Below are 26157 nucleotides of genomic sequence, written 5' to 3'. Positions count from 1 at the left end.
AGGTAATGATAAGGAGGTGTTGGGGAGGAAGAAGTTAGTAGCATAATCAGTCCGGCCAATTACTCTATTCAATTCAGGGGTAAAGAAAAATTTGGAAACCTTGGAGCTTGGAGAAAGTGCGAGGGGCTATTGTCTGAGTAGCATTACGTCCGTAAGTACGGCGACCCCATGGTTAGAAAAGAGACACACCCAGCGATGCCAGTCCAGTAATATTCGGACTTGAGCAGGCATCCTTGAGAATGATTATCATTCTTGGGAGGGTAAGGTTTTAGACCAAACAAAGTGCTGGGCGTGCTCACATGTGCCTCAGTGATTATATCAAGTAGGATTAGTTCTCTTTCCACTAAATATTCTTGAGGTACCTGAACTATGGGTGGGAGGTCACTAGGGGAAAAAGTAGGACACCTAGGTCCCTTAGTCTGAAGTCTCCCAATGCTTTGCAAGCCGATCACTGTTAAATCTGAGCATTGAGAGACTGGGAAGAACGAACAGACAATAGCCCGCCCACAAGGGTTGATGAAAAGAACTGGTGACATTATTAGATGTGTGTATATTAACGCAAGCTGAAGGAGATTGCATATGACATTATTGATAGACATAGGATGATGCTATTGATGAACATGAAGTGTTTAAATGTATTCTGAGCTTAAAGACATGCGTTGGACAGAAGAACCTGTTAAACTTGAAGAACTGTAGTAGAGAATTCTGTATAGCTGATACACGTTCTACTGTACCATGTACCTTTCCAAATAATGTATTAAGTGTTTTATTGCACCCTTGAAGGGCATACAAAAGGTTATCTCCAAGCTCCAGAAGTGTACGGTTTATAGTAAAAGAAGAAGTCGTTTAGAGGATTAAGACTCTCTCTTATGATAACTTGTTTAGATCTACAAACAGTGTGGACATACACCAAAGGGGATTTGTATTACATAACAATGAAACGTGGTACTGAGATCCTGCTTATAACATCTTTAAGGTGATAGTTTATTGTACTATCAAAGGGTGGACTGTTGAAGTCGTATAATTGGATGAACGAAAGTATATTGGTTTAATATTGGTTTGCCGTGCGTATTGCGAAGCGTACGCCACGTGTTACGTGACGTGGTGCATTCGCACGGTAAAATACGCACGCACACACTCGCATTACAACAGTTAGTTATTTATATCATTTCATATTGGTTCTGTTACACTGTAATTCAGGAGCAGATAGTATTCGGTATATTATTAGTCTATATATATATATATATATATATATATAGATATATATATATATATATATATATATATATAGTGATTATATGTACATTGTAGTGTTATTAAAGGTTTAGGTAATAGGAAAGGTGTCATGCCTGATATCATATTGAAGCCCTAATCATCAGCAGCTGTCCGGTGCAATCGGCGAAGAGATCGCACATTGCATACTTTAGTTATTGATATTAGAGAGTAAAACCTTTGTATGATACTGGCTATGAAAAGGAGCAGACCCCCTGGAGAGAAGACCCCCACCTTTGGATTCCTTAGATTGAATCAACCTATTACCTGTCTGGCCTGGACCCACCCAACGTCTGGACCTATAGAAACAATCTACGTCATCTCTATTGTTCTCAATGAAACACTGACTGTATATATATTAGCTGCATCTCACTGGGGCTCAGTCAACTCTGACACAATATTCTATACAGAATATTGTCCATCGGGTCCGGTGATTGCGCAGCGTGCGCAAGCGATTGCATTTGGTATGTACTTATCTTTTGGTATTGGCTGTGCTGTACTGTACTTTATCATGATATAATAATGTATTGAATTGTTGACTATTTACATCTGTTAAAAATAAATCACTTTGTGCTTTGGACACACATTCAATTGATTGGGCAATGCTTATTTTAAAACGATAGAATTACTTTAATAATACGATATATACATATACAATACACCTCTTCTGTCATTGAGTTGGCCTCAGTGATCTCATTGGGAAGGGTCTCAATGAATTTTCAAAAGGGGTCACTATATTTCACTAGTAGCAGGTGATCAAACTGAGTGCACATGAACAACGCATCTTACTACACTAATGTAAGAGAAGGGCCTGCATTCAGACATTTACCAATAATATGTACTTGATGCCAACACTTACTCATTTCTGTGCATGCTATGGCGGACAGTGCTTTTTCCCCGCCTGATTTAAATATGGCAGACACGGTCACCAAGTACGTTGTGTTGGACTTCAGACCTTCCAGTACGGTGGTGTTCACTCTGCCGTCCACCTGTACGGTCTGTACTGCATTGCTGGGGAGTGGTCCATACTGGATTTCATAACCGGCAATACTGTCAAGACTGGGACCCCAGCTCACCCGGAAACTGTGCGCACTGGGATCAGATATCAAAATCTGAGCTGGCCAAAGTTGTTCTAGGAAAAAAAAATATAGAAATGGTTTATTAATCCAATACTTGGGGTTACAGTTTCCCTGATAAAGGACTTGCATTAATGCTGAATCATAATAACTGGACCATTTTAAAAGGACTCTTAAGATCAACATTTTCTTTCTTTGGAGAGAATTCAGTTACCTGCGAAACTCCGTTGGAGCCTCATGGTGATTGGTCTATAATTATATGGACACTTTGGCAATGTTTGTCATTAGGCTACTTACCTTGAAGAGTTGAGATTTGGACGGTTTGTGGTGGAACATTTTGGACATTGGATTCAGAAAATAATGTTGCCTGATACTGGGTATTTGGGTTTAAATAGTTAAGCACCACGTTAGTCTGATCCGCAGGCAATATCTTCCTATGTTTCCTGTTTGGATGGGATACTAGAGAATACTCCAAAACATAATGTCCTTTGTCTCCCGGCAACCGTGACCAGATCAGCTGGAAACTTGTAGCTGTTGTGTCCCGAATACGTAGATTTCTTCTGTGGTCCAGTTCTATGAAGATAAATGGACACTATTACATTTAGTGTATAACCTAAAATGAAATTATAGACTACTTAAAGTTCAGATCCATGGTGCATTTCAAATATTATTGCATATATATATATATATATATATATATATATATATATATATATATATATATATATATATACACACATACACACACACACAAGTTAACCCTTGCATGATACTCATGCATTCTAGTCAAATCAAGCTACTTAAGGTGTTAAAAAGGTTCTTGTCATGCATTTGGGGCTAGGCCAGGTCTCCTCAGGGGAAGAGCGTTACTTCCCGACGTAAGCGCCCTTTTTCAACGTGGTTTTGTCCACATGTCACCACCTCATCATTCTTCTCCATCACCTCATCCTTCATCTTCATCGCCACATCCTTAATCTCCATCGTCTTACTGTTCTAAAACCTCTCGATACACAACATTTCTGCTAAACACCTTATCGCTGTGCTCAATCAGTCTTCCTTGAAGGGCAGTATTCATAACCTGCACTTTCACATCACTGCTTCTCTGTACCCGTGAAAATGCAACATACAATTGTCCATGACCAAACACAGGCTCTGGTAAATAAATACCCACATGGTCAAGTATTTGACCCTGTGACTTGTTAATGGTCATAGCAAATGCCGCCTTCAAAGGGAACTGCCGCCGTCTTAGCTTAAACGGAAGTCCTGTTTCGGATGGACATAAGTCAATCCGAGGTATCATCACCTTATGGAAGTTAACTGACTTCACTATTATAATTTTTTGGTCAAATAATGTCAGTATACCAAATTTCAGGTCAATTGGATGAGCCCTTCCTGAGAAAATAGTTTTTTCCACACACACACACTAACACACGCCGCTAGGCTTATATATATTAGATATATATATATATATATATATATATATATATATATATATATATATCATCATAAATCATATTTTTAACACATGTCTAAAGCTCTATATTGTATGACAATGTATCTCTGTGTATTTTTGTTTTCATTACTGAATATTAGTTCACTTGTTTCCCTTGGTAATTTATTTTTCTAGTTTGTAAAATATTTTAATCACCACCCAAACCATCATGCAAAACAAAGGTGTTAACATCCCACCTAAAGTAGAAGGTATGTCCTCTACAGCGATGGTCTTATTATCTTAACTGAAAGACAGGGTGGGTCATGCTAAACGAGCATCAGAAAATTATGTTAGGTATGTATACAATTTTCTTCTGCCCTGGCCATCCATCCAAGGGTTTGTAGGTAAATAACTCTTCTGGATGATATTAATGCTGAAAACAAAATCATCCTGAAGGAAAGGTTCGCTCCTGCCAAATGCACTTCAACAATCACCCCTCTTTCAAAGTCATTGAGGTCTCTGGATTGCCGGGTCGGATACACAGGTACACAGGCAGCAGAGAAGTCAATATGGATTGCCGGGTCGGATACACAGGTACACAGGCAGCAGAGTAGTCAATATGGATTGCCGGGTCAGATACACAGGTACGCAGGCAGCATAGAATTCAATATGGATTGCCGGGTCGGATACACAGGTACACAGGCAGCAGAGTAGTCAATATGGATTGCCGGGTCGGATACACAGGTACACAGGCAGCAGAGTAGTCAATATGCATTGTCGGGTTGGATACACAGGTACACAGGCAGCAGAGTAGTCAATATGGATTGCCGGGTCGGATACACAGGTACGCAGGAAGCAGAGTAGTCAATATGCATTGTCGGGTCGGATACACAAGTACACAGGCAGCAGAGTAGTTAATATGCATTGTCGGGTCGAATTCACAGGTACACAGGCAGCAGAGTAGTCAATATGCATTGTCGGGTTGGATACACAGGTACGCAGGCAGCAGAGTAGTCAATATGGATTGCCGGGTCGGATACACAGGTACACAGGCAGCAGAGTAGTCAATATGGATTGCCGGGTCGGATACACAGGTACACAGGCAGCAGAGTAGTCAATATGCATTGTCGGGTTGGATACACAGGTACGCAGGCAGCAGAGTAGTCAATATGCATTGTCGGGTCGGATACACAAGTACGCAGGCAGCAGAGTAGTCAATATGGATTGCCGGGTCAGATACACAGGTACGCAGGCAGCAGTCAATATGGATTGACGGGTCAGATACACAGGTACGCAGGCAGCAGAGTAGTCAATACGGATTGCGGGGTCAGATACACAGGTACGCAGGCAGCAGAGTAGTCAATATGCATTGTCGGGTCGAATTCACAGGTACACAGGCAGCAGAGTAGTCAATATGCATTGTCGGGTCGAACTCACAGGTACACAGGCAGCAGAGTAGTCAATATGCATTGTCGGGTCGAATTCACAGGTACACAGGCAGCAGAGTAGTCAATATGCATTGTCGGGTCCAATTCACAGGTACACAGGCAGCAGAGTAGTTAATATGGATTGCCGGGTCAGATACACAGGTACGCAGGCAGCAGTCAATATGGATTGCCGGGTCAGATACACAGGTACGCAGGCAGCAGAGTAGTCAATACGGATTGCCGGGTCAGATACACAGGTACGCAGGCAGCAGAGTAGTCAATATGCATTGTCGGGTCGAATCCACAGGTACACAGGCAGCAGAGTAGTCAATATGCATTGTCGGGTCGAATTCACAGGTACACAGGCAGCAGAGTAGTCAATATGCATTGTCGGGTCGGATACACAGGTACGCAGGCAGCAGAGTAGTCAATATGGATTGCCGGGTCAGATACACAGGTACGCAGGCAGCAGAGTACTCAATACGATTGCCGGGTCAGATACACAGGTACGCAGGCAGCAGAGTAGTCAATATTCATTGTCAGGTCAGATACACAGGCAGCAGAGTAGTCAATATGCATTGTCGGGTCGGATACACAGGTACACAGGCAGCAGAGTAGTCAATATGCATTGTCGGGTCGGATACACAGGTACGCAGGCAGCAGAGTAGTCAATATGCATTGTCGGGTCGGATACACAGGCATGCAGGCAGCAGAGTAGTGAATATGCATTGTCGGGTCGGATACACAGGTAGCAGAGTAGTCAATATGCATTGTCGGGTCGGATACACAGGTACGCAGGCAGCAGAGTAGTCAATATGGATTGCCAGGTTGGATACACAGGTACGCAGGCAGCAGAGGAAACACCAGAACGCAGCACAGGATACACAAGGAGAGCTGGACACAGCTCTGACACAGGCAGTGTGTCAGAGTGCGCTAGATATAGGAGAAAGAAATTCAAATTCCCCACCCGAGTCACATGACCACAGCTGCGCTGCCTGCCCGGAAGAACAGAGCGCCAGCTGCGATCTGGAACGCAGACAGGTCTCTTACAGCAAGTAAAACGACTGATCTAGTGTTAGCAATATAAACATATTTGTCCCATTTAGGTAACCTTAAACCTACCCGGCTGAGTGGAGACATGGATGACTTCAGGTTCAACATCCTGTGTATCTTGTTGAGGGAACAGTGTGACCTCATAGGTGGTATTTGAGCTTAAGCCAGTTATAACCACATTGTTTTTATCTCCAAACAACGTCCTCGGCTGTGTCCTTGGAAGAGAAATGGGCACATATTCTAACACATATAGTCCTTCATCTGTAGGGAACTTTGACCAGGTCAGGAGAAAACTTGTACTGGTTATATCCAGAGCCTTCAGATATCTTCTCTGGACGGGTTCTATAAGGGAAGATCAACATTATAACAGATAGGTCACAACGCACAGACATTAGGGAAAACTCAACAAAAAAATGAAACTGTATCATTGTCATTAAATAGGTCTTTTCCGACCCGTCCTCTCTCAACAGCTACTGGTCTGTCCGATCTCCGGGCAGAGTAACTGGACATAATGTCCAGCTGGGGCTGACTGTAGTAAAATAGTTCCTTAAAGCTTGGATAACATTTGTAAATGTTCACATTCATGGTAATGAATATAAATAAGCCTTGGCCTTTCTCTACTATAAGAAGTTGGCGGTTCTCACTTATGGGTAGGCGAGTACTCAAATTCCTGCATTAAATGCACATCCTAGAGGAGGAGCATTGCAAGGATGACACAAGCTGTCTGCAGGTGGACAGTCTCTGTCAGCATAGAGGATGTTCTGCACCGGTACATAGCAACTAGAGCCAATTAATTACAATAAAGGGTTAACTGCATGTATTCCATTTCGGGGAGTCCTCCTGAGAAGAGTGGGCCACTCTTCTGGGCCCTGCTTCTCTTTTTTGCGAAATGCAAGGGGACGTGATTTGCATAATCACGCAGAAGTGGGAGAGGCCTGATAATGCGAAATGCGTCATCAGGACTCCACTCCCACTTTGTAATGATGGAAATAGCATCATCAGGCGCCGTGGGTGTGTCCGTAATGATGCAACTCACGTCATTGCGCACCCCCCCCCCCCACTTGTCTTTTGGATATCTCGGGAATTTCGAAGAGGGGGGGTCCAAAGAGTAGGCAAGTATGCTGTTATGTTACAATGTTACAATCAACATTCAAAGGTTTGGTGGTTTTCAAAATGACAAAAAGTAAATGGGGAGGGTATAAAAAATGACATATGTCACTATATATGAGGGAAGTATTGGTGATGCAGGAAGATTAAGTATAAATTATGTATTTTTGTCATATAGACAGCTTTAGGCTTGTATGTCTATTATTATTATAAATTTTTATTTATAGGGCGCCACAAGGTATCCGTAGCGCCGTACAGGTACAAGCAATATCACAGTACAGGGTGAGACAGCACGGTACAGTTAACAAGTGGCACAGTAACTCAGGAAGCTCAAAACATAGCTAGAGGGGGTGGGGGAAAGGGATAGTCCACATACGTTGGTAGACTGAGCCCAAGAGGGAGGGCGCAGATGACAGGTGGGAGCCACAGAGGGGTGAAGAGAGTAGCGATCGGGGTCGAAGGGCAGAAGGTCCTCAAGGAGGAGGCTGAGTAGCTGGAGAGCAAAGTTATAAGTGGTGGAGAACAGGAGGAGAGGTGGCCCTGCTCGAAGGAGCGTACAATCTAAGGGGATGGGTGGACAGGCAGAGAGACATAAGGATGAGAAGAAGAAAGGGGGAGAACGGAGGCTGAGTCAGGGAAGGGGGAAGAGACCGGGAGGAAGAGAGGGGGGAGAGGAGTACAACAACGTGGGTAGTTAAGTAGGAGACTGGAAGACTTTTAAGAAAAGGTTGGTTTTTAAAGCCCGTTTGAAGCTGGACAAATTGGGGGACGTTCTGATGGAGCGGGGGGAGCTGGTTCCAGTGGAGGGGGGCAGCGCGGGAGAAGTCTTGGATACGTGCGTGGGAAGAGGTAACCAGGGGGGAAGAGAGGCGACGGTCATTGGCCGAACGCAGAGGGCGGGATGGAGCGCGAATAGAGATGAGGTTGAAAATGTAGGGAGCAGTGGCGTTAGTAAGGGCCTTGAATGTGAGGGTGAGTGTGAGAATGTCTAATTAATATACATCAGCTGGTTTAAGTTCTGCAATAGAACATCCATGAGTATTTAACAGCAATTTTCACATAGTTGAGATTTAATTAATTAGTTTATTAAAATACTTCAAACAAAATAATTGTCTAATTATTTTTGCACCCTCCCAACAGTTATAAAAATAGCAAAATAAACCCAGTACTTGGATATATATATTTAATATAGTTCACAACATATGAATTAGTTAACTAATTATCTGCAATCATTAAAAGGAGTATTTAGACATAACTAAATTACATCACTCCCAAAACAGTAAGGAGGGACAGCCGAAATCTCCAAGAGTCACAGTCAGTGTGACATGGCTTCACCATTTATAGAGTCATGCAGGAGTTCACAGCAGGAGATGCAAGTCTGAAAACAACTAACAGAGCCTGCTCCCCTCTTTGCTATGTGTTTTGTTTTTACAGATTATTTTAAGGGTTTTTGTTGTTTGATGAAGGGAAAAAAAACCCATCCTGTTTGAAAAGGGAACTTTTATTCTGATAACAGATGTGTGTGGCAAATTAAAAGAATTAATACGAAATTAGGGCAATTTATGAGCATGCAAAAATGAGAACTTGCAGCACATCTGTTGTTTTGAGTTATTATATGCCTATTTCTGTGCAAATGCTACAGGTTTTAAAGAAACCACAAAGCCCTGAATGCCACGGTGCTGGTGCCTACAGCTGGTGAATGATTGAGCACCTTCTGATGAGGGCAGCTTGCCAAATAGCTGGTCTTGGCTAAATGCAGGCTGGGTACATGAATGTTCCTGGAATTGCAATCACGTGCAAAAACAATATTTTGTTTTGCAGGACGAATAATTAAATGAGATGAAAAAGGAGCAGATAGGTGAGTTTCCTGGTCTGCGGATGCCTGCAGAACCTCTTGTTACAGGTGATGAGAAGGTCCCATTAATTGTAAGTCACCTTATCCTTTATATGAGATGTCTTTCTTACTATACACAGGGGCAAACGCAGGATTTGTAGAGGGGGGTTTCCACACCACGCCGCCTGTGGGCGTGACCAGCATGCATGGGGGTGTGGCTATAATATTAGACAGTGCTTGGCTGCTCTCCAACTTTTCCTATCCCCATAATATACATGAGCAATGCTGCCTGCACTACTGTTAGGTGCACACAGCTCTCCCTTTTCAAGCAGAGCTGTGTGAAGCGGGAGCAGGGTCCAGCCACCTCAATTATACAGTGCCCCGGGCTTAGAGGGGGGTTTCCAAGCACTAGGAAACCCCCCCTCGGTTTGCCTATGATACAGGTGCATTTATAAAACAGTGTTTTTATGGGGCAACACCAGAATAGGGGCATATATCTGTGTATGTGTCAGGTTGATTAATAAGCACTTTTGTACAAATATAAATGTATTTCATAGATGAATTTTCACACTTTAGTAAATTTCCTCCGCTGTTAAGATAGACAGACGTTGTTTGCAGGCAGACGTTATTAGTGGGTCAGTTATAGTATGATATGCGGATGGAGAGAAGTGTATTCCTTAATCCATGTAGAGAATAAAGTAATGATAATAGTTGTGTAATTAATTAAACATATAAATAACTTTTAATGTTATTAGCAGTTAGTAAATGACAATCTTGATGTTACATTTCGCTGCAAAATGAACGTGCAGCAATCGAGTTATCAAGCCCTGCCCAACTCAGTGTACAGTGAGTATAGATGCTTAACGGGGAGTGTGGGGATTGGACTGGATGACTCATTCCGCGCCAATGTCCAGCCAACATTGCAGCGGATAAGGGTTTCCAGGAGATAATGGGAGTGGAGATCTCAGAAGTTTCGGAAAGTCTACCCCTAATTCGAGAGTTCCCAGGACATTATGGGAGAAGAGGTTACTAGGGTTTTAGGAGAGGTTGTGTGTGTAAAATTGCTATTGGAAATATATGGTGGAAGATTTATGTGGCTGCTGTAACATGTAAATACTTCATTTAAGAAATATGTGGCTCACCTGGGAGGGTAGAGACCCGGATAGTCTGTGTCTGCATGTACGGCACGTTGGATTCAGGGATAAATGTGATCTGGTAGATGGAATCTGGTGTTAAGTCTCTAATCACCGCACTGGTCTCATCATACAGCGACGTCTGTGATACGGCCCCTGGTTTATAAGCAAATACATATTTCAAAGTATAACGCCCTGTATCTCCCAATAACGGTGACCAGGTTAAGTGAAAACTCCTCGTCGTGATGTTCAGAACCTGCAGGTTTCTTGCTTGGATCAGGTCTGTTAAACAGAAAGAACAGTAAAATATTTGTAAAACACAAATAACAGAATGTATACAATCTGACATAATAAAGAGGGAAATGTATACTGTTGTCCCATCCATTATGCAAATAACAGGTTACACCTCTCTTATCTATAAATTCAAAGATTTTATTAAACCTCAAGCATCAGTTGATCCAAACTAAACAATATCTTTTAGTAGTCACATATGTGCTCGTCAGTCTCCGTACCAAGAAAAGATGCTTGATGTTGTATGTGCACTATTTTTGCCAACAAAAGAATAAGATTTTCAAAGTCAATGGCTCCTTAGTCATTAAGGAGTGCAAGGCAAAAAAAAGGAGTACATTTGATCCTGGACAAACCATGTTACAATGCAAGGGGTGCAAATTAGTTATTTTTTTGCACATAAGTTAAATACTGGCTATTTTTTCATGTAGCACACAAATACTTGATAGCTTTATTTTTAAACTGAAATTTAAAGTTGATCCAGGACATGCCCTACCCCAACTGTAAATCTGTCCCCTCAAATTAAATGTACCTCCCCCTCCAATGCAACATGGTTCTGCTCAGGTGCAAAGTTACTCCTTTTTTTGTGCTTTGCTCTTTTTAAATGACTTAGGCCAAATGCGTTTACACAATTGTCAAGTCCCACCCACCTCAATACACACTGAGTTTTGGTGTTTAGTAGGTGCTTACTGGGGTAGCTGAGTAATTCACATCACGATCCTGCCAACCTTGCAGCAGGGAATCGTTCCCAGGAAGACTTGCCTGCTCTTTCAAAAGTCCTGAAGGGTCTCTCTCTAATTTGGGAGTTCCCAGGACATTATGGGAGAGGAGGCTACTATGGTTTTAGCAGATGTTGTGTGTATATGTAAAATTGCTATTGGAATTAGATGGTGGAAGATGTATGTGGCCAATTTAACCTATAAAACTTAATTTAAGAAATCTGTAGCTCACCTGGGAGGGTAGACACCTGGATAGTCTGTGATTGGATATGCGGCACGTTGGATTCAGGGATAAATGTGATCTGATAGGTGGTATTTGGTGTTAGGTCTCCAACCACAGCACTGGTCTCATCATAGAACACCCTCTGTGATATGGCCCCAGGTTTAGAAGCAAATACATATTTCAAAATATAACGCCCTGTATCTCCCGATAATGGTGACCAGGTTAAGTGAAAACTCCCAGCCGTGATGTTCAGAACCTGCAGATTTCTTGCTTGGATCAGATCTGTTAAACAGAAAGAACAGTAAAATATTCGGAACACATTAGAAAACAAATTATATACAATTTTACCTTAACAATATAAATACAGAACTCTTGGTGATATAATTAGTAAGATCACATTGGTAAGATGGATGTTAATTAGATTTACTAGAGAGCTATAAATCCAGCCTAAGAAATGTGCTAATTATTGATGCTCAGCGATTGTGTAAACTTAAATGTTTGATCTGTTTCAATCAAATTACAAGCCTTAGGTGTTTTTTTAATTATTTTATTAATACAGAAACCTGTATTTGCAGCAGTAACTATATTCAGGGCTCTCGTCTTTGCAATGATCGTCACTAACACAGATGCTGACTAATTGAAGAACTCTGATTAGAGCTACGGACTTGAAAAAGACTGGATGGATGAGGAATAGTATACAATATCCTTCTGAGGAAACCATCAGACCAGACGGAGAAACGCGTCAAGGAAACGTATCATACTGATTGCTTTTAAATGCATGAATTGTACTAAGCTGTACGGACTACCCAGGATCATAGAAATGAATGGGCACTTCTATGATTCTAGAAGTTTTTGTGTCCATTAATACAATTGAGGGTAATTGTTCCCAAGAAGATTTGTTTGCTCTCTCGGACATCCTGGAAGTCTCCTCTTAAATTAGGAGTTGTCAGGACATTTTCGGAGAGGAGGCTACTATGGTTTAAGAAGATATTATCTGTGTGCAAAATTGCTATTGAAATTAGATGTTGGAAAAGTTATGTGGCTGATGTAACATGTAAACATTTAATTTAGGAAGTCTGTAGCTTACCTGGGAGGGTAGAGACCTGGATAGTCTGTGACTGGATATGCGGCACGTTGGATTCAGGGATAAATGTGATCTGGTAGGTGGAATTTGGTATTAAGTTTTCAATCACAGCACTGGTCTCATCATACAATGACATCTGTGATATGGCCCCTGGTTTAGAAGCAAATACATATTTCAAAGTATAAAGTCCGGTATCTCCCAACAATGGTGACCAGGCTAAGTGAAAACTCTTCTTTGTGATGTTCAGAACCTGCAGATTTCTTGCTTGGATCAGGTCTGTTAAACAGAAAGAAGAGTAAAATGTTACAATGGTGATATCACAATGGAAGCCCAGGGGAGACCTCTCTCAGATGTCCTCTGTCTGTCAGCACGAATACATTCAATGTCATCATCAGCAAGCTCAAGATACAAAAGGAAAGCTTTACACTGGCTGTTTTTTGCAGGGCAGTGTGGTTTGTAGACTATGGTGGTTAGGTACAATTCATTTCAGTTTCTGACTCTCACAATTTTGCACCCCCCCACAAATAACTTGCACCCTAGGCTTCAGCCTAGTCAGCCTGTTGAATAATCAGGTTCTGGTAAGTTGGAGCTTGCTGATAGGATTTGCAGTACAAGTGGGTGGAGACATTGTGTTTTCAAGCCCTGCCCACTTCAAAACACACTGAGCGTAGGTGTCTATTAGGTGGTTATTGGGGTGGGTGGAGCTTGATGACACAGATCACATTGCACCAATCAGCAGCTAAGTATTCCCAGGAGATTTGCTTGCTCCTTTGGAACTCCCAGAAGTCTCTCACATACTCGTTAGTCTCTCAAACATTCCAGGAGAGTTGCCTACTATGGTTTTCATATGTGCTGTGTGTGTGTAAAATTTCTATTGGAAATATATGGTGGAAGATTTATGTGGCTGATGTAACATGTAATACCTTATTTAAGAAATCTGTGGCTCACCTGGGAGGGTAGAGACCTGGATAGTCTCTGACTGGATATGCGGCACGTTGGATTCAGGGATAAATGTGATCTGGTAGGTGGTGTTTGGTATTAAGTTTCCGATCACTGCACTGGTCTCCCCATACAACAACATCTGTGATATTATCATTGGTGTAGAAGCAAATACATATTTCAAAGTATAACGTCCTGTATCTCCGGATAATGGTGACCAGGTTAAGTGAAAACTCCTCGTTGTGATGTTCAGAACCTGCAGGTTTCTTGCTTGGATCAGATCTGTTAAACAGAAAGAAGAGTAAAATATTTGGAGAACGTTAGAAAACAGAATGTATACAATTTTACATATAAAGGAGAGAAATATATACTGTTGAATCGTGCATTATACAAATAGCAGGTTGTTGCTTTTTATAAAAAAACAAATGTTTATATTTAAATGGAAATGCCGCCCTAAGTCTACACTGTCTTCAAGAAATATCTGTTTATCTTTGTGGCCATTAGGTAGGACAGAAAACTCTACGCTTGTACCCACTGCACAGACATGAGCTTATAGGTTGTGATATCAAGGAGCATGAGAATACCAGCTTGGAAAATTAAAATGACCAATGGTGGAGCTCTCCTCTCACTAGATCTGACCATCAGGTTTGTCCCATTTCTCTGCTGAGAGCTGATCTGTAAAGCGTTATGTGGAATTACACAGAGGAGAATTACCTGACCGCGAGTCTGAAAATTAATCATCATCATCACGATCATTATTAATATCGCCACTTTTACTTATATAGTACCAAAAAGACAGGGGTAGTGTTAGAAAGAGGGATTATATTAAGACAATCATCATCATCGTCACCATTTATTTATATAGCGAGATATAGGATTCTGCAGCACTGTACAGAGAACTCATTCACATCAGTCCCATTGGAGCTTACAGTCTAAATTCTCTAATACACACACACACACACACACACACACACACACACACACACACACAGAGACACACAGACTAGGGTCAATTTTGATAGTAGCCAATTAACCTACTAGTATGTTTTTTTTTTGGGGGGGGGGGGGGGGGGGGGAGTGTGAGAGGAAACCGGAGCACACAGAGGAAACCCACGCAACCATGGGGAGAACATAAAAACTCCACACAGATAAGGCCATGGTCGGGAAGGCAGAAGTGCTAACCACTAAGCCACCGTGCTGCCCAACAATAACAAGAAGGATATTTGTAAGGGGAACGTGGTGTGTTCATTAATAATCTTCCAGGAGAAAGTAGAGATAACTTTTTGTATACATTTTGTGTAACAACATAAATACATAAATATATTGTATATTACACAACAAGGTATGTATTTGGTTATATGTGGAAATCATGAAGCTCTAGCTTAAAGTTCTTAAAGGGGTTATCCACGTTTGGACACCCATAGTATTTAGCCAAACCCCTACCTCTGTAGATCCCCTGGGATCCCCGAAGTTACCTACATATGACTGCTAGTTGACAGGGTCTCACAGCTTGCATTGGATATAGCCATCAAACATATCATCATCATCAACATTTATATATATGGCGCCAACATATTCCGTAGCGCTTTACAATTGGGAACAAACATAGTAAACTAATAAACAAACTGGGTAAAACAGACAAAGAGATGAGAAGGTCCTGCTCGCAGGCTTACAATCTATGGGACAATGGGAGTTTGATACATGAGGTTAAGTCTACATTTTGCATTTCGGCCCAGCCAGACTGAAAAGGTAACAGTGACTCATAAGTTAAATGATCCTGTCACATAACAATGTTGGTCAGGGGGGAGTTGTCTTGTCTGAAATTGTGTAAAGGATGGTAATATGGTAATCTAGTGAGGTTAAGAGTGTGGTTAAGGAATATTATAAGCTTGTCTGAAGAGGTGGGTTTTCAGAGAACGCTTGAAAGTTTGTAGACCAGAGAAGAGTCTTATTGTGAGAGGGAGAGAATTCCATAGAGTGGGTGCAGCCTGAAAAAAGTCCTGTAACCGGGAATGGGAGGATGTAATTGTCAGACGCCGTCCCGCACTCTTACCTGGTGCCGGGACGGACGCCTTCTCGATACCCGCTCGTCCCGTTGCTAGGCAACGGGACGTCACTTCCGGCCACAGGAGCCCAGGCGCATGCGCCCGAACATCGCGTCTCGTTGCTAGGCAACGGAGACGCTTGCCAGCAGTTCCTGTCGGCGGTCAGATCAGCTGACCGCCGAGCTCCACTCCACCAATGACAGGGGTGGCGCCTCTATTTAAACTAGACTCTGGCATCACTAGGGTGCCAGAGTATCTAGTCTCCCAACCTGTCTCTAGGCTCCCCTGTTATTCATATATATATCTCCTGCCCGCTTCCTCCGGATTGACCTTTGCCTGTTTGACTATTCTTTGGATTCTCCCTGGTTCCTGTTACCTTATCCTGGTTCTGACTCTCGGCTTCCTGACTACCCTTCTGCCTCACCCTTCTGTACCTCGTTGCCTGCACGGATTTGACCTCGGACTGTTCACTACGTTTGTTCCGTGACCTCGCTGGTGGCTACCTGGGAGAACCGCGACCGACACGTCTCAGCAGCTAAGCCCATAACTCCTTGCGGGGTTCCCTGGTGAAGACCTGGGGTGTGGATAGACTCCGCGCCTCCTTGCGTAGCAGCGCTAATACCAGCAGGTAAGGCCGTCCAATTATTTAGTTTGTGACAGTAATGAGGGTGGATGAGAGACGCAGATCTTGTGCAGAACGGAGTTGCCGAGTTGGGAGATATTTTGAGACAAGAGAGGAGATGTATGTTGGTGCAGCTTTGTTGATGGCCTTGTAGATTAGTAAAAGTATTTTATATTGGATTCTGTAGAAAACAGGCAACTAGTGTAGAGACATACAGAGTTCTATCTATGTACGTAGTCATAACAGTTGTGTGCATTTTATGTGCACGTTTATTGGATTATCCGCGGCTCATATCCAATCAGCTCCCGCATTCAGTACAGAGGGAGACTGGATAAATAGCAGAAGAAATGTTGTGTATTACAGAGGCAAGTCGCTACTGGCCCATTAACATGGGAAATGTAAGTGTCTGAGCAATGGCAATATACATAACTGAAGAACTGTAGGAATTGTGGAGTTTACCTGGTACGGTGGAGACCTGGATAGTCTGAGACTGTACAGACGGCAGATTGGATTCTGGGATAAATGTCACCTGGTAGGTGGTATTTGGTGTTAAACCACTAATCAAACCGGTCTGATCTCCATACAAAGTCTTCCTCAACTTTCTCCTTGGATCAGACACTGAAGCATAATCCAGGAAATAGCGCCCTGTGTCTCCTGTCAACTTTAACCAGGTTAAATTAAAACTCGTCGCCGTAATATTCTGAACCTGCAAACTTCTTGTTTGGATCAGATCTGCAAAATAGAGAGAGTGACTTTTATACTTACATTGCCGAGTTCGGTAAAATATTTGGAGGCTAAAGAAGAATTATAATGTTACTGTGGGTAATGTATACAATATGATGCACTGTTGCACAATATCCCTGGGATTATGACTTCGACCTGACATGGAACTTGTGTCTGGGAGTCTTGTTATTGTCTGACTCTACCTAAACGTGTCTCAGAATTCATCATCTGCCGTCTCCCTCTAGACTATGGCAGATCTTTTCCTACTGGTGGGCAAGCGGCGTGACAAACTCATAAATGGAGAGGTATTCTGTTGTTCCTTGCATGGTCTGAATAAACAGCCAGTATAGTACAGTCAAGAGTAGAATACAAGTTGTTCCAAATTAAAGGCACTTCATGAATGAGTATTTTAAGGATTCTATACCAAGACTATAAAGATGTTAAGGCTGCTACCTAACTTACTCATACTTACCAACTTTCTGTTGGTGAAATCCGGGAGCCTGCAGAGGAGGTGGGCGTAACAGGGGGGCGGGGCTCCAAGTGGCGTCATTTTGGACCTGCCCCCATGACGTGATGACGCAAAATGCGTCATTTGACAGCGGGGGGCGGGGCCAAACGCCGCGATTCACCGGGAATCGCGGCGTTTGGGACTTAATTCTGCCCACTTCACTAGGAAGTGGGCAGAATTATCCAGATGCGGGGGATTGCCACACTCGCCCGGGAGCCCGGGAGACTCTCGCAAAATGCGGGAGTCTCCCGGATATTTCGGGAGAGTTGGCAAGTCTGAACTTACTACAAGCTTGAGTCTTCTGATATCCTGCAATAGGCCCGCTGAAGAAAGCCTGATGGACCTATAGAACAATGTTTCCCCATTTCTCATAGGTAGACTACTATTGCCAGACCATGTGCAGTGTTGTTTACAGATCTCCTGAACAAGCACCAATGCGATCTGGGCAGATCTGACCAAATCTGGCCACCCGTCTGTGTGACCAAACTGGAAATGGTTCCGGTTGCTTGGCAGGACCCCTGATCATTTGGAGACATGCTCAGTGGTGCATTATAATAGTGGTGGATGGGGTGAGCAGTTGGGTGGCCTGCGGCTCCGGCACCATCTGTACTACGGTTCCGCTGTACTAGTATTATAGACAGCTCCTGCAGCCCTGTGCAAATGAGTCCTGAAAAGTCCATAGGTCAGTGGATCCCAAACTTTTTCAGTTCAAGGCACCTTTAGGGTCTCCCTAATTTTTTCAAGGCACCCCTAAGCCAAAATAATTACCAAGTAGTCCCTCGCCTTGCTTACCACCGGCCCTGGCCGCGGCACCCCTGTGAGATCGCCGTGGCACCCCATGGAGCCACGGCACACAGTTTGGGAACCACTGCCATAGGTCATAATACAACAAAATGCCTTGGGGGGTATTCAATTGTTTCTTTTAACGCGCTAAAACAAAAAAAACCGAGCGCTCTAAAAAAACTTCATATTATACGGTAATTTTGCGCGCGTAAACAGTTAATACGGTACTTACTCGCTGCCAGCGGGCTGAATTTCAGCTCGCTGCTCAGGGAGCTGCGAGATGAAATTTAGCGAGTAATTACCGTATTAACGGTAATATTTTTAGAGCGCTCGTTTTTTTTTGTTTTAGCGCGTTAAAAGAAACAATTGAATACAACTTACTCACAAATACAATTTTCGGGGGGAAATGTTGTGTATTACAGAGTCCCTAGTGGAACAATAAAGTGGAACATATAAGTGGCTGACGGATGACTGCATACAAATCTTAAGAAGTATAAGGAATATGCAGCTTACCTGGTAGGATGGAGACCTGGATAGTCTGAGACTGTATAGACGGCAGATTGGATTCTGGGATAAATGTCACCTGGTAGGTGGTACTTGGTGTTAAACCACTAATCACACCGGTCTGATCGCCATACAAAGTCTTCCTTAACTTTCTCCTTGGATCAGACACTGAAGCATAGTCCAGGAAATAGCGCCCTGTGTCTCCGGTTAGCTTTAACCAAGTTAAATTGAAACTTGTTGCCATAATATGCTGAACCTGGAGCTGTCTGGCTTGGATCAGATCTGCAAAACAGAAACAGAGACGATTACACTTAAAATTAAAAGTTTGGTAAAATATTTGGAAGATAACAGAAAATGTAAATGTATTGTCCTACTAGTGTAAAGGATATCCAGAGTCTACAAAGATAATTAAATTGCCTTGAGTCTGGTTTGTGTTTGGTTTCTACATCTTTACTATCCCTCGGTTTTCTTTAGTAGAACAGTTGTAGACCCGCGTACAACACCATTGTAAGACAGTACTAGACCCTCCTTGGGAAATGCTAAGGTAACAGCTATCCTTCACTTTCCCAGCAGCCCCATACATTGTCGTGGGGACTACTCCAAAATACTTCATTTGTAGACCGGCACATGCCTTATATAACTATATAGCTTCATCTTTCTAGTCAACACCTTTGGTCTCTGGTTGCTGGTTCCATGGATGGGAACCACTCAGTGTAGTTTTCACAACTTCCTCAAACAGTATCATCGCCATCTATTTATTTATATAGCGCCACTAATTCCGCAGCGCTGTATAGAGAACTCGTTCACATAAGTCCCTGCCCCATTGGAGCTTCTAATCTAAATTCCCTAACATACACACACCGAGAGAGACTGAGGGCAATTTAATAGCAGCCAATTAACCTACTATTATGTTTTTGGAGTGTGGGAGGAAACCGGAGCACCCGGAGGAAGCCCACGCAAACACGGGGAGAACATACAAACTCCACACAGATAAGGCCATGGTCGGGAATTGAACTCATGACCCCAGTGCTGTGAGGCAGAAGTGCTAACCACTAAGGCACTATGCTGCAGTATTATAGATTAAAAGCCTCATTCTCTGGTTTTATGGGGTAATTCCATTTGATATAGTAAAAAAACCCAAAAGACTGTAAACATAAAACTACTGAGTAAAGACAATGCTGCTCTTACCTGGGAGAGTAGAAACTTGGATTGTTTCAGGCTGGACATACGGGTCATTGGAATCAGAGATAAGTGTGACCTGGTAGGTGGTATTTGGGGTTAAACCATTAAGTACTACAGTGGTCTCGTCTCCAGACAAAGTCTTCTGAAGCTCCCTTCTTGGAGCAGACATGGGCGAGTACTTCACTACATAATTCCCTGTATCTCCAGACAACGAAGACCAAGCTAGCCGGAAGCCCGTAGTTGTTATATCGAAAGCCTCCAGGTTTCTTTCTTCCTTCAGGTCTAGAAAGGGAAACTGATTATTGCATTATTATCTTTACCAGTCTTTGTGTTGTGTTCTCTACGCAGGACAATGCCATGTGTATAAACATAGAATAGTGACAACAGGTAAAGACCAGATGACATTTTGTTGTTATTAATAGCTTATTCTCAGTACAAACCTGTGATTAAACCACTCTACACATGCTGGGAAATTGTTCCAAGTATATATTACCCCTTCAGTAAAATAACATTATACATGAGCTATACCTTAGCCAATCTATACAAGTGTTAATAATAGTAATAGTATTCCACTTATCTACCCTACCCACTTGGCTTCTTCCCTTTAAGGAGAATATACAAAATCCTTTTATGGTAGGCCGTTGTAGACTATCATAGGCAAACCGAGGGAGGGGGGGGGGGGGGGGTTCCTAGTGCCTGGAAACCCCCCTCCAAGCCTGGGACACTGTATAATTGAGGTTGCTGGACCCTGCTTCAGCTTCACACAGCTCTGCTTGAAAAGGGAGAGCTGCGTGCACCTAACAGTAGTGCAGGCAGCATTGCCCATGTATATTATGGGGATAGGAAGAGTTGTAGAGCAGCCAAGCACTGTCTAAAATTATAGCCACGCCCCTGTGCATGCTGGTCACGCCCACTGGCGGCGTGGTGTGGAAACCCCCCCCTCTACAAATCCTGCGTTTGCCTCTGACTATGACTATGTGCATGTAGATAAAAGGTCAAAAGAACAGTCCGTCTTCTAAATCATTCTTCCTAACATTTTAAAAGATGTTATATCATATTTTCAAATAAGTATAACTTTAAAGATTAATTCAGCTGAATTGAGATAATATGTTAAAGTGTAAATTATATGTGATTTCTCAATCCAGGAAAGCTGATAAGACGTCTTGCGTTTAACCCAAATTAAGGATAATCACCAACGTTTTTAGCGAATTGTGTATAAATTTAATGAAAAAAACAATTGAGTGAATAAGCTTCTTTGATAACTATATATTAATACAAAAATCATTTGTTACCATTACTTCCATTGCATGCAGATGGTATTGGAAATGTTAATTCATGGTTGACGGGAACTTGTTAAATCCACTGTAACCCAGCAATTTGAACACCTTTAAACGTTTATTACAATGGTATATTTACCTTGAAGCGTAGAGACATTGATGGTTTGAGGATGGACATAGTCTATATTAGATTCAGGGAAGAGTGTGACGCGATAGGTAGTATTTGGAGTTAAGCCCCTAAGAACTAAACTTGTTTCATCCCCAAACATAGTGTGCTGTAACTTTCTCCTTGGATCACTTGTGGGTGCATATTCCAAAATGTAATGTCCTGTGTCTCTAGACAGCAATCTTGGCCAAGTCAATCGAAAACTTGTACGTGTTATATCCAGTGCCTGTAGTCTTTTTGCTTGGATCAATTCTGTGAAGATAAAAAAAATAAAAACAAAAAATATAATAAAATAGATTTTAAGTAATAAACACTTTGAAATGAAAACAGATGCTAATGACCGATTCATTTTTATTCACATAAAAATGGAAAAAAAAAGTAATACTGTCAGGAATTTCCTAAATTCTGCACTAAAACCATGGCAGCTAATCAGAAACTATTTTTATCTATCTAGTGCAAGAAAAGGAATTAAATCAAATCTCTGTTTTGCTGCATGTTTAACAAGCATCCTCAGCAACATTATAGAAAGTCCTATTTATTAGGATGTATGACCCATAGTTCCCTCTCCAGGTATAGTCCTGAGATTCAAGTTTTTCCCCCACTGGAAATATCCCTGTTTTTCATTATTGCACAATGAAATCCCTATTTTTCTATAGGTTATATTTAATTCTTAACATGTTTTCTTAATCTCTGTGCTTTAAAAGTTAACATTTATTTTAAACAGTATACTATTATAGCATTCAGTAAACATAACATGATTGGTATTGTAATGCTCCAAGGTTCCCTGGGGCAGCATTACATGTGACCTGCATACATTCACCGGCTGTACAGTAGTGTCCCAGGAAAAATATTTTCACATTTTGAAGAGCTATGCATTACCTCATACTGGACACAAGATGGCAGCATTGATTTTAGTGTAATTTCAATGTCTAAATTTCGTTCTAATTTGTAGACATGGCTCAGGGGCTGATAAAGCAGTCCTTTAAAAATGAAACACAGACCTTCATCTCCATGATAATTTGAGTGAGTTGCAATGAAGTGTGTACCATTAGAGCGGTTTTAGAAAAAAGCAACAAAATGCGCAATGGGAAATTGTATTTTGTTAGAATATTATTGCATGCCTGGAGCTTTTCATTTATTTGCGATTTTTTTTTTTATACTTGTGCTTCTCGTTTGCTATTATATGCTTATAGGAGAAATAGTTTCACTGAACAATAACACTAACATAAAACGAACTGAATGTATTCTATCTATAGATAATTTTCAATTCCATCTTCTGAAGCTTCAGTTTGAGTCTGATCATGATATCAATTTAATAACTCTGATATTATAGGTAACTTGAAGTATAAAATATAGTACTTACAACAATGGCAACATGGACAGTAGATATGAAGTTATGAATCCCTTAATACAGGATTTCCTAAACCCAGTCCTCAGGACCCCTAACAGTGCATGTTTTCCATATCTCCCTGCAGGAGCACAGGTGGTACTAATTACTGACCGCCACATTGTAACAGATCCACAGGTGGTATAATTACTCGTGACCTGGAAAACCTGCACTGTAAGGACTGCCTGAGAACTGGGTTTGCCTTAGTAAACAGTATGTTTTTAGTGCCCTACAATATTATTTTTCAGAAGCATCAACTGGCTTTGTTAAATCCAAATTTCATGTTCCGAGTGCAAAATCCACATTTTTTCAAATCCGTAAAAGATGCCAGTACAGCATATGTCAAAAGGCAATTACAAACTAAATACCAATTTTACCATATTTTATAAAATGATTGTTATAAACATTGCAATGACACTTCCCTGCTGAACACTCCATGCTAGGTTGGTCAGCCCTCAACTTTTATACAGGACACATAGGCAAACCGATGGGAGGTTTCCTAGTACCTGGATACCCCCCTCCAAGCCTGGGGCACTGTATAATTGAGGTGGCTGGACCCTGCTCCCACTTCACACAGCTCCGCTTGAAAAGGGAGAGCTGCATGCACCTAACAGTAGTGCACGCAGCATTGCCCATGTATATTATATGGATAGGAAGAGATGGAGAGCAGCCAAGCACTGTCTAAAATTATAGCCACACCCCCATGCATGCTGGTCACGCCCACTGGTGGCGTGGTGTGGAAACCTCCCCTCTACAAATCCTGCGTTTGCCCCTGGGACATATCTACACAAAGGCTGCATTGAACCAGCTGCAATGGAGCTCTGCAACATCCATTATCTAAAAAAAAATTGTATTAAAGGTAGTGTCGCGTCTGGTCACAATTGTGCAACTATGACTCAGGACTTGTTAATGATCCTGGTTTCAGTCACCCTGTCAGAGGCCATGAAATTAGCTTATTTTGCTCAGAACTAAATGCACAGCTTCAATGCACAGTCAACACTATATAAAAATAGTAATTATCTAATGATAAGCACCAAACAAGAAGAAGCATAAGTACTGAATATTAGGTATGTGCAGCATAAATGAGGATTTTCCCAAACGTGTTATATTTGCAGATGTTGTCATAAAACACATCAGGGGGTTATTGTATCAAGCGAAGAGTTTTCCGGCGGGTTTCAAAAACCAATCAGAATCTAAGTCTCATCTATTTAGTACATTTTGCAATATGACAGCTAGAATCTGATTGGTTGCTATTGGCAACATCTCCACTGTTCAATCCCGCCGGAAAGCTCTCAGCTTGATACATTTACTCCCAAGTGATACAAAGTAATTACACAAGTGAGATTACATAGAAGTAACAGCAACTTCTGATGGGGATTTGGCTCGCCAAAGATTGGGATCTGAGGTCGGTGAGCGCAGTCAGGAGATGATCAATAAGACTGGTTGGAAGCTGTCATCTTCTTATCAGATTTACCAACGTCTTATTACAATCGAATTGGATTATTATCTCCGGCGATATTACCACGTCTGGACCAGAGTAAGGGAAAAGCTACACAAGTTTGACTTACTGCGATACTTATGGTAGGCAAAATAACATGCGATCAGTTGTTAACAATCTGACAGTCTCTATTAGATCTCCTACATGTGTCCTGTCTCCTATTATTATAGGAAGTGGTTACAGCGAGCTGCACTGCACCCATTGTTTGGAAGGTGTGTCTATGCCATTTAATCGCAAAGTGTGTCATGACTCATTTTTCTGTGGATTATGGATTATTATTATTATTAGGTATTATTATTTTTCTGTGCAATTAGGTATAATTCTAGAGATTTATTTAAAAACAGCTATGGTGTTCTTCAAAGGAATAAAAGCTCACACAGCACTTTCTGTGAAGCAGTTTTTGACCGACAAACACATTACTACACTTGAACATCCTCCATATTCGCCCGATTAAGCACCTTTGAGATTTTTATTTTTTCCCAAAAGAAAAATCAGTGCTCAAAGGGACACATTTTGAGTCCGTTGATGCTGTAAAGAAGAAAACGGCAGATATGTTGAAACAAGTGACAGAAATTGATTTGCTCCATGCCTTCCACCAGTGGAAAACAAGACCACAGCGATGTATTAGTGCAAATGGGGAGTATATTGAAGGGGACAAATATTACATTTGTAATACCAACAAATAAAGGTGAATTATTTAATCAGTCTCGTTAATTAATAGACATACCTTGTGTATATATACTGTATATATATATATATATATATATATATATATATATATATATATATATATATATATATATATCTGTCATGGACACAAAGCTATATGTGTGTAACACATTTCAAACCTAAATGACAGTCTATAGGAATAGTAATCACCACAAAGCAAGCCCCAGCCTACTAGATACAAGGAACAAACCTTCCCTGTGTGCCATCACTTTATGAAATGTTTTAGATAGTTGCAGGGAGATTATATCTAGACAAATCCCAGGTCACTGGGGCCCGTGAATATTTGCTGCTAGCACCTAATCTTTTAACTCTATTGATTTCTATCCTGACTTCCGAAAAGGTCAGTCAGCTTCAAATGTGCCTGATGCCATCATTATATTGACCCCTGGAATGAATAAACCTATTAACATAGACAATTAGACATAAAGATGTTTCTACTTTAAAAACACATCTAATTTATTTATATACCCTAATTTCTTTTTCAACTTTTCAGTCTACGTTTGTGTTATTTTGCCTTCATTTCAAGCAATTTTTCTTTTCCATTCAATTATTTATAATTACTGAAATTTTTTTCTAACTCAACAAGAAATTTCTATCGAAAGTACAAAACTCAAACAGGCTCTTTCTTCTAATTAAACCAAAATATCAGTTTTCATCAGTCCTCTTGCCATTGTACCTACATACAGAGTTATTAGCAGAGGCGGATTAGCCATTGGCCTAACAGAGAAGATTCCCGGTAGGCCATTGGCTTAACCAGGCCGCCCGTAGGCCGCCTCATGCATCACTGTGTTGTTTTTTTAATTATATATATTATTTTGCATGTGTGTGTGTGTGTATATATATATATATATATATATATATATATATATATATAGTTATACCTGGTGAGTGGAGCCAGGCAGCGTTTGGGGTGATGAAGGGAGGGGGGCTGGCGCTTGAACGGGGGGTAGGTGGTGATCATAGGATCACATCCTATTGCTGACTGGGAGAGAGCTACGCGTCCATCTGTGATGACATCACCGCAGTTGCAGATCTAATGTGGCAGCGCAGGGGGGTGGGATGAACGGAGGACGGCTCCTCTGACTTCCTGACTAACTTCACATAAAGAAGATGTGCAGAACATAGCATTATGTTAACACACAGAAT

General features: G+C 41.6%; 1 protein-coding gene across 4 annotated transcripts in view; it reads right to left on the bottom strand.

Annotated features, from left to right (window-relative positions):
* Positions 1 to 26157, bottom strand: part of VWA1 (von Willebrand factor A domain containing 1) — an 85869-nt gene that overhangs the window by 14994 nt on the left and 44718 nt on the right. The window contains exons 3-13 of one of the 4 annotated variants that reach the window (XM_075189798.1): positions 21371 to 21649; positions 19961 to 20236; positions 18782 to 19054; positions 16714 to 16986; positions 13597 to 13869; positions 12652 to 12924; positions 11574 to 11846; positions 10344 to 10616; positions 6330 to 6602; positions 2646 to 2921; positions 2132 to 2404 (exon numbers count right to left, since the gene is read on the bottom strand). In XM_075189798.1, coding sequence (XP_075045899.1) covers positions 2132 to 2404; positions 2646 to 2921; positions 6330 to 6602; positions 10344 to 10616; positions 11574 to 11846; positions 12652 to 12924; positions 13597 to 13869; positions 16714 to 16986; positions 18782 to 19054; positions 19961 to 20236; positions 21371 to 21649 — 3015 coding nt within the window. The remainder of the gene's footprint in view (positions 1 to 2131; positions 2405 to 2645; positions 2922 to 6329; positions 6603 to 10343; positions 10617 to 11573; positions 11847 to 12651; positions 12925 to 13596; positions 13870 to 16713; positions 16987 to 18781; positions 19055 to 19960; positions 20237 to 21370; positions 21650 to 26157) is intronic. The other 3 variants (XM_075189800.1, XM_075189799.1, XM_075189801.1) reach the window with 3 other exon arrangements.

This window comes from Mixophyes fleayi, chromosome 11 (assembly GCF_038048845.1).
Source record: "Mixophyes fleayi isolate aMixFle1 chromosome 11, aMixFle1.hap1, whole genome shotgun sequence".
Lineage (NCBI taxonomy): Eukaryota > Metazoa > Chordata > Amphibia > Anura > Limnodynastidae > Mixophyes > Mixophyes fleayi.
The sequence above is the reverse complement of the archived record's forward strand: the minus strand, read 5'-3'. Positions and strand labels throughout refer to the sequence as shown.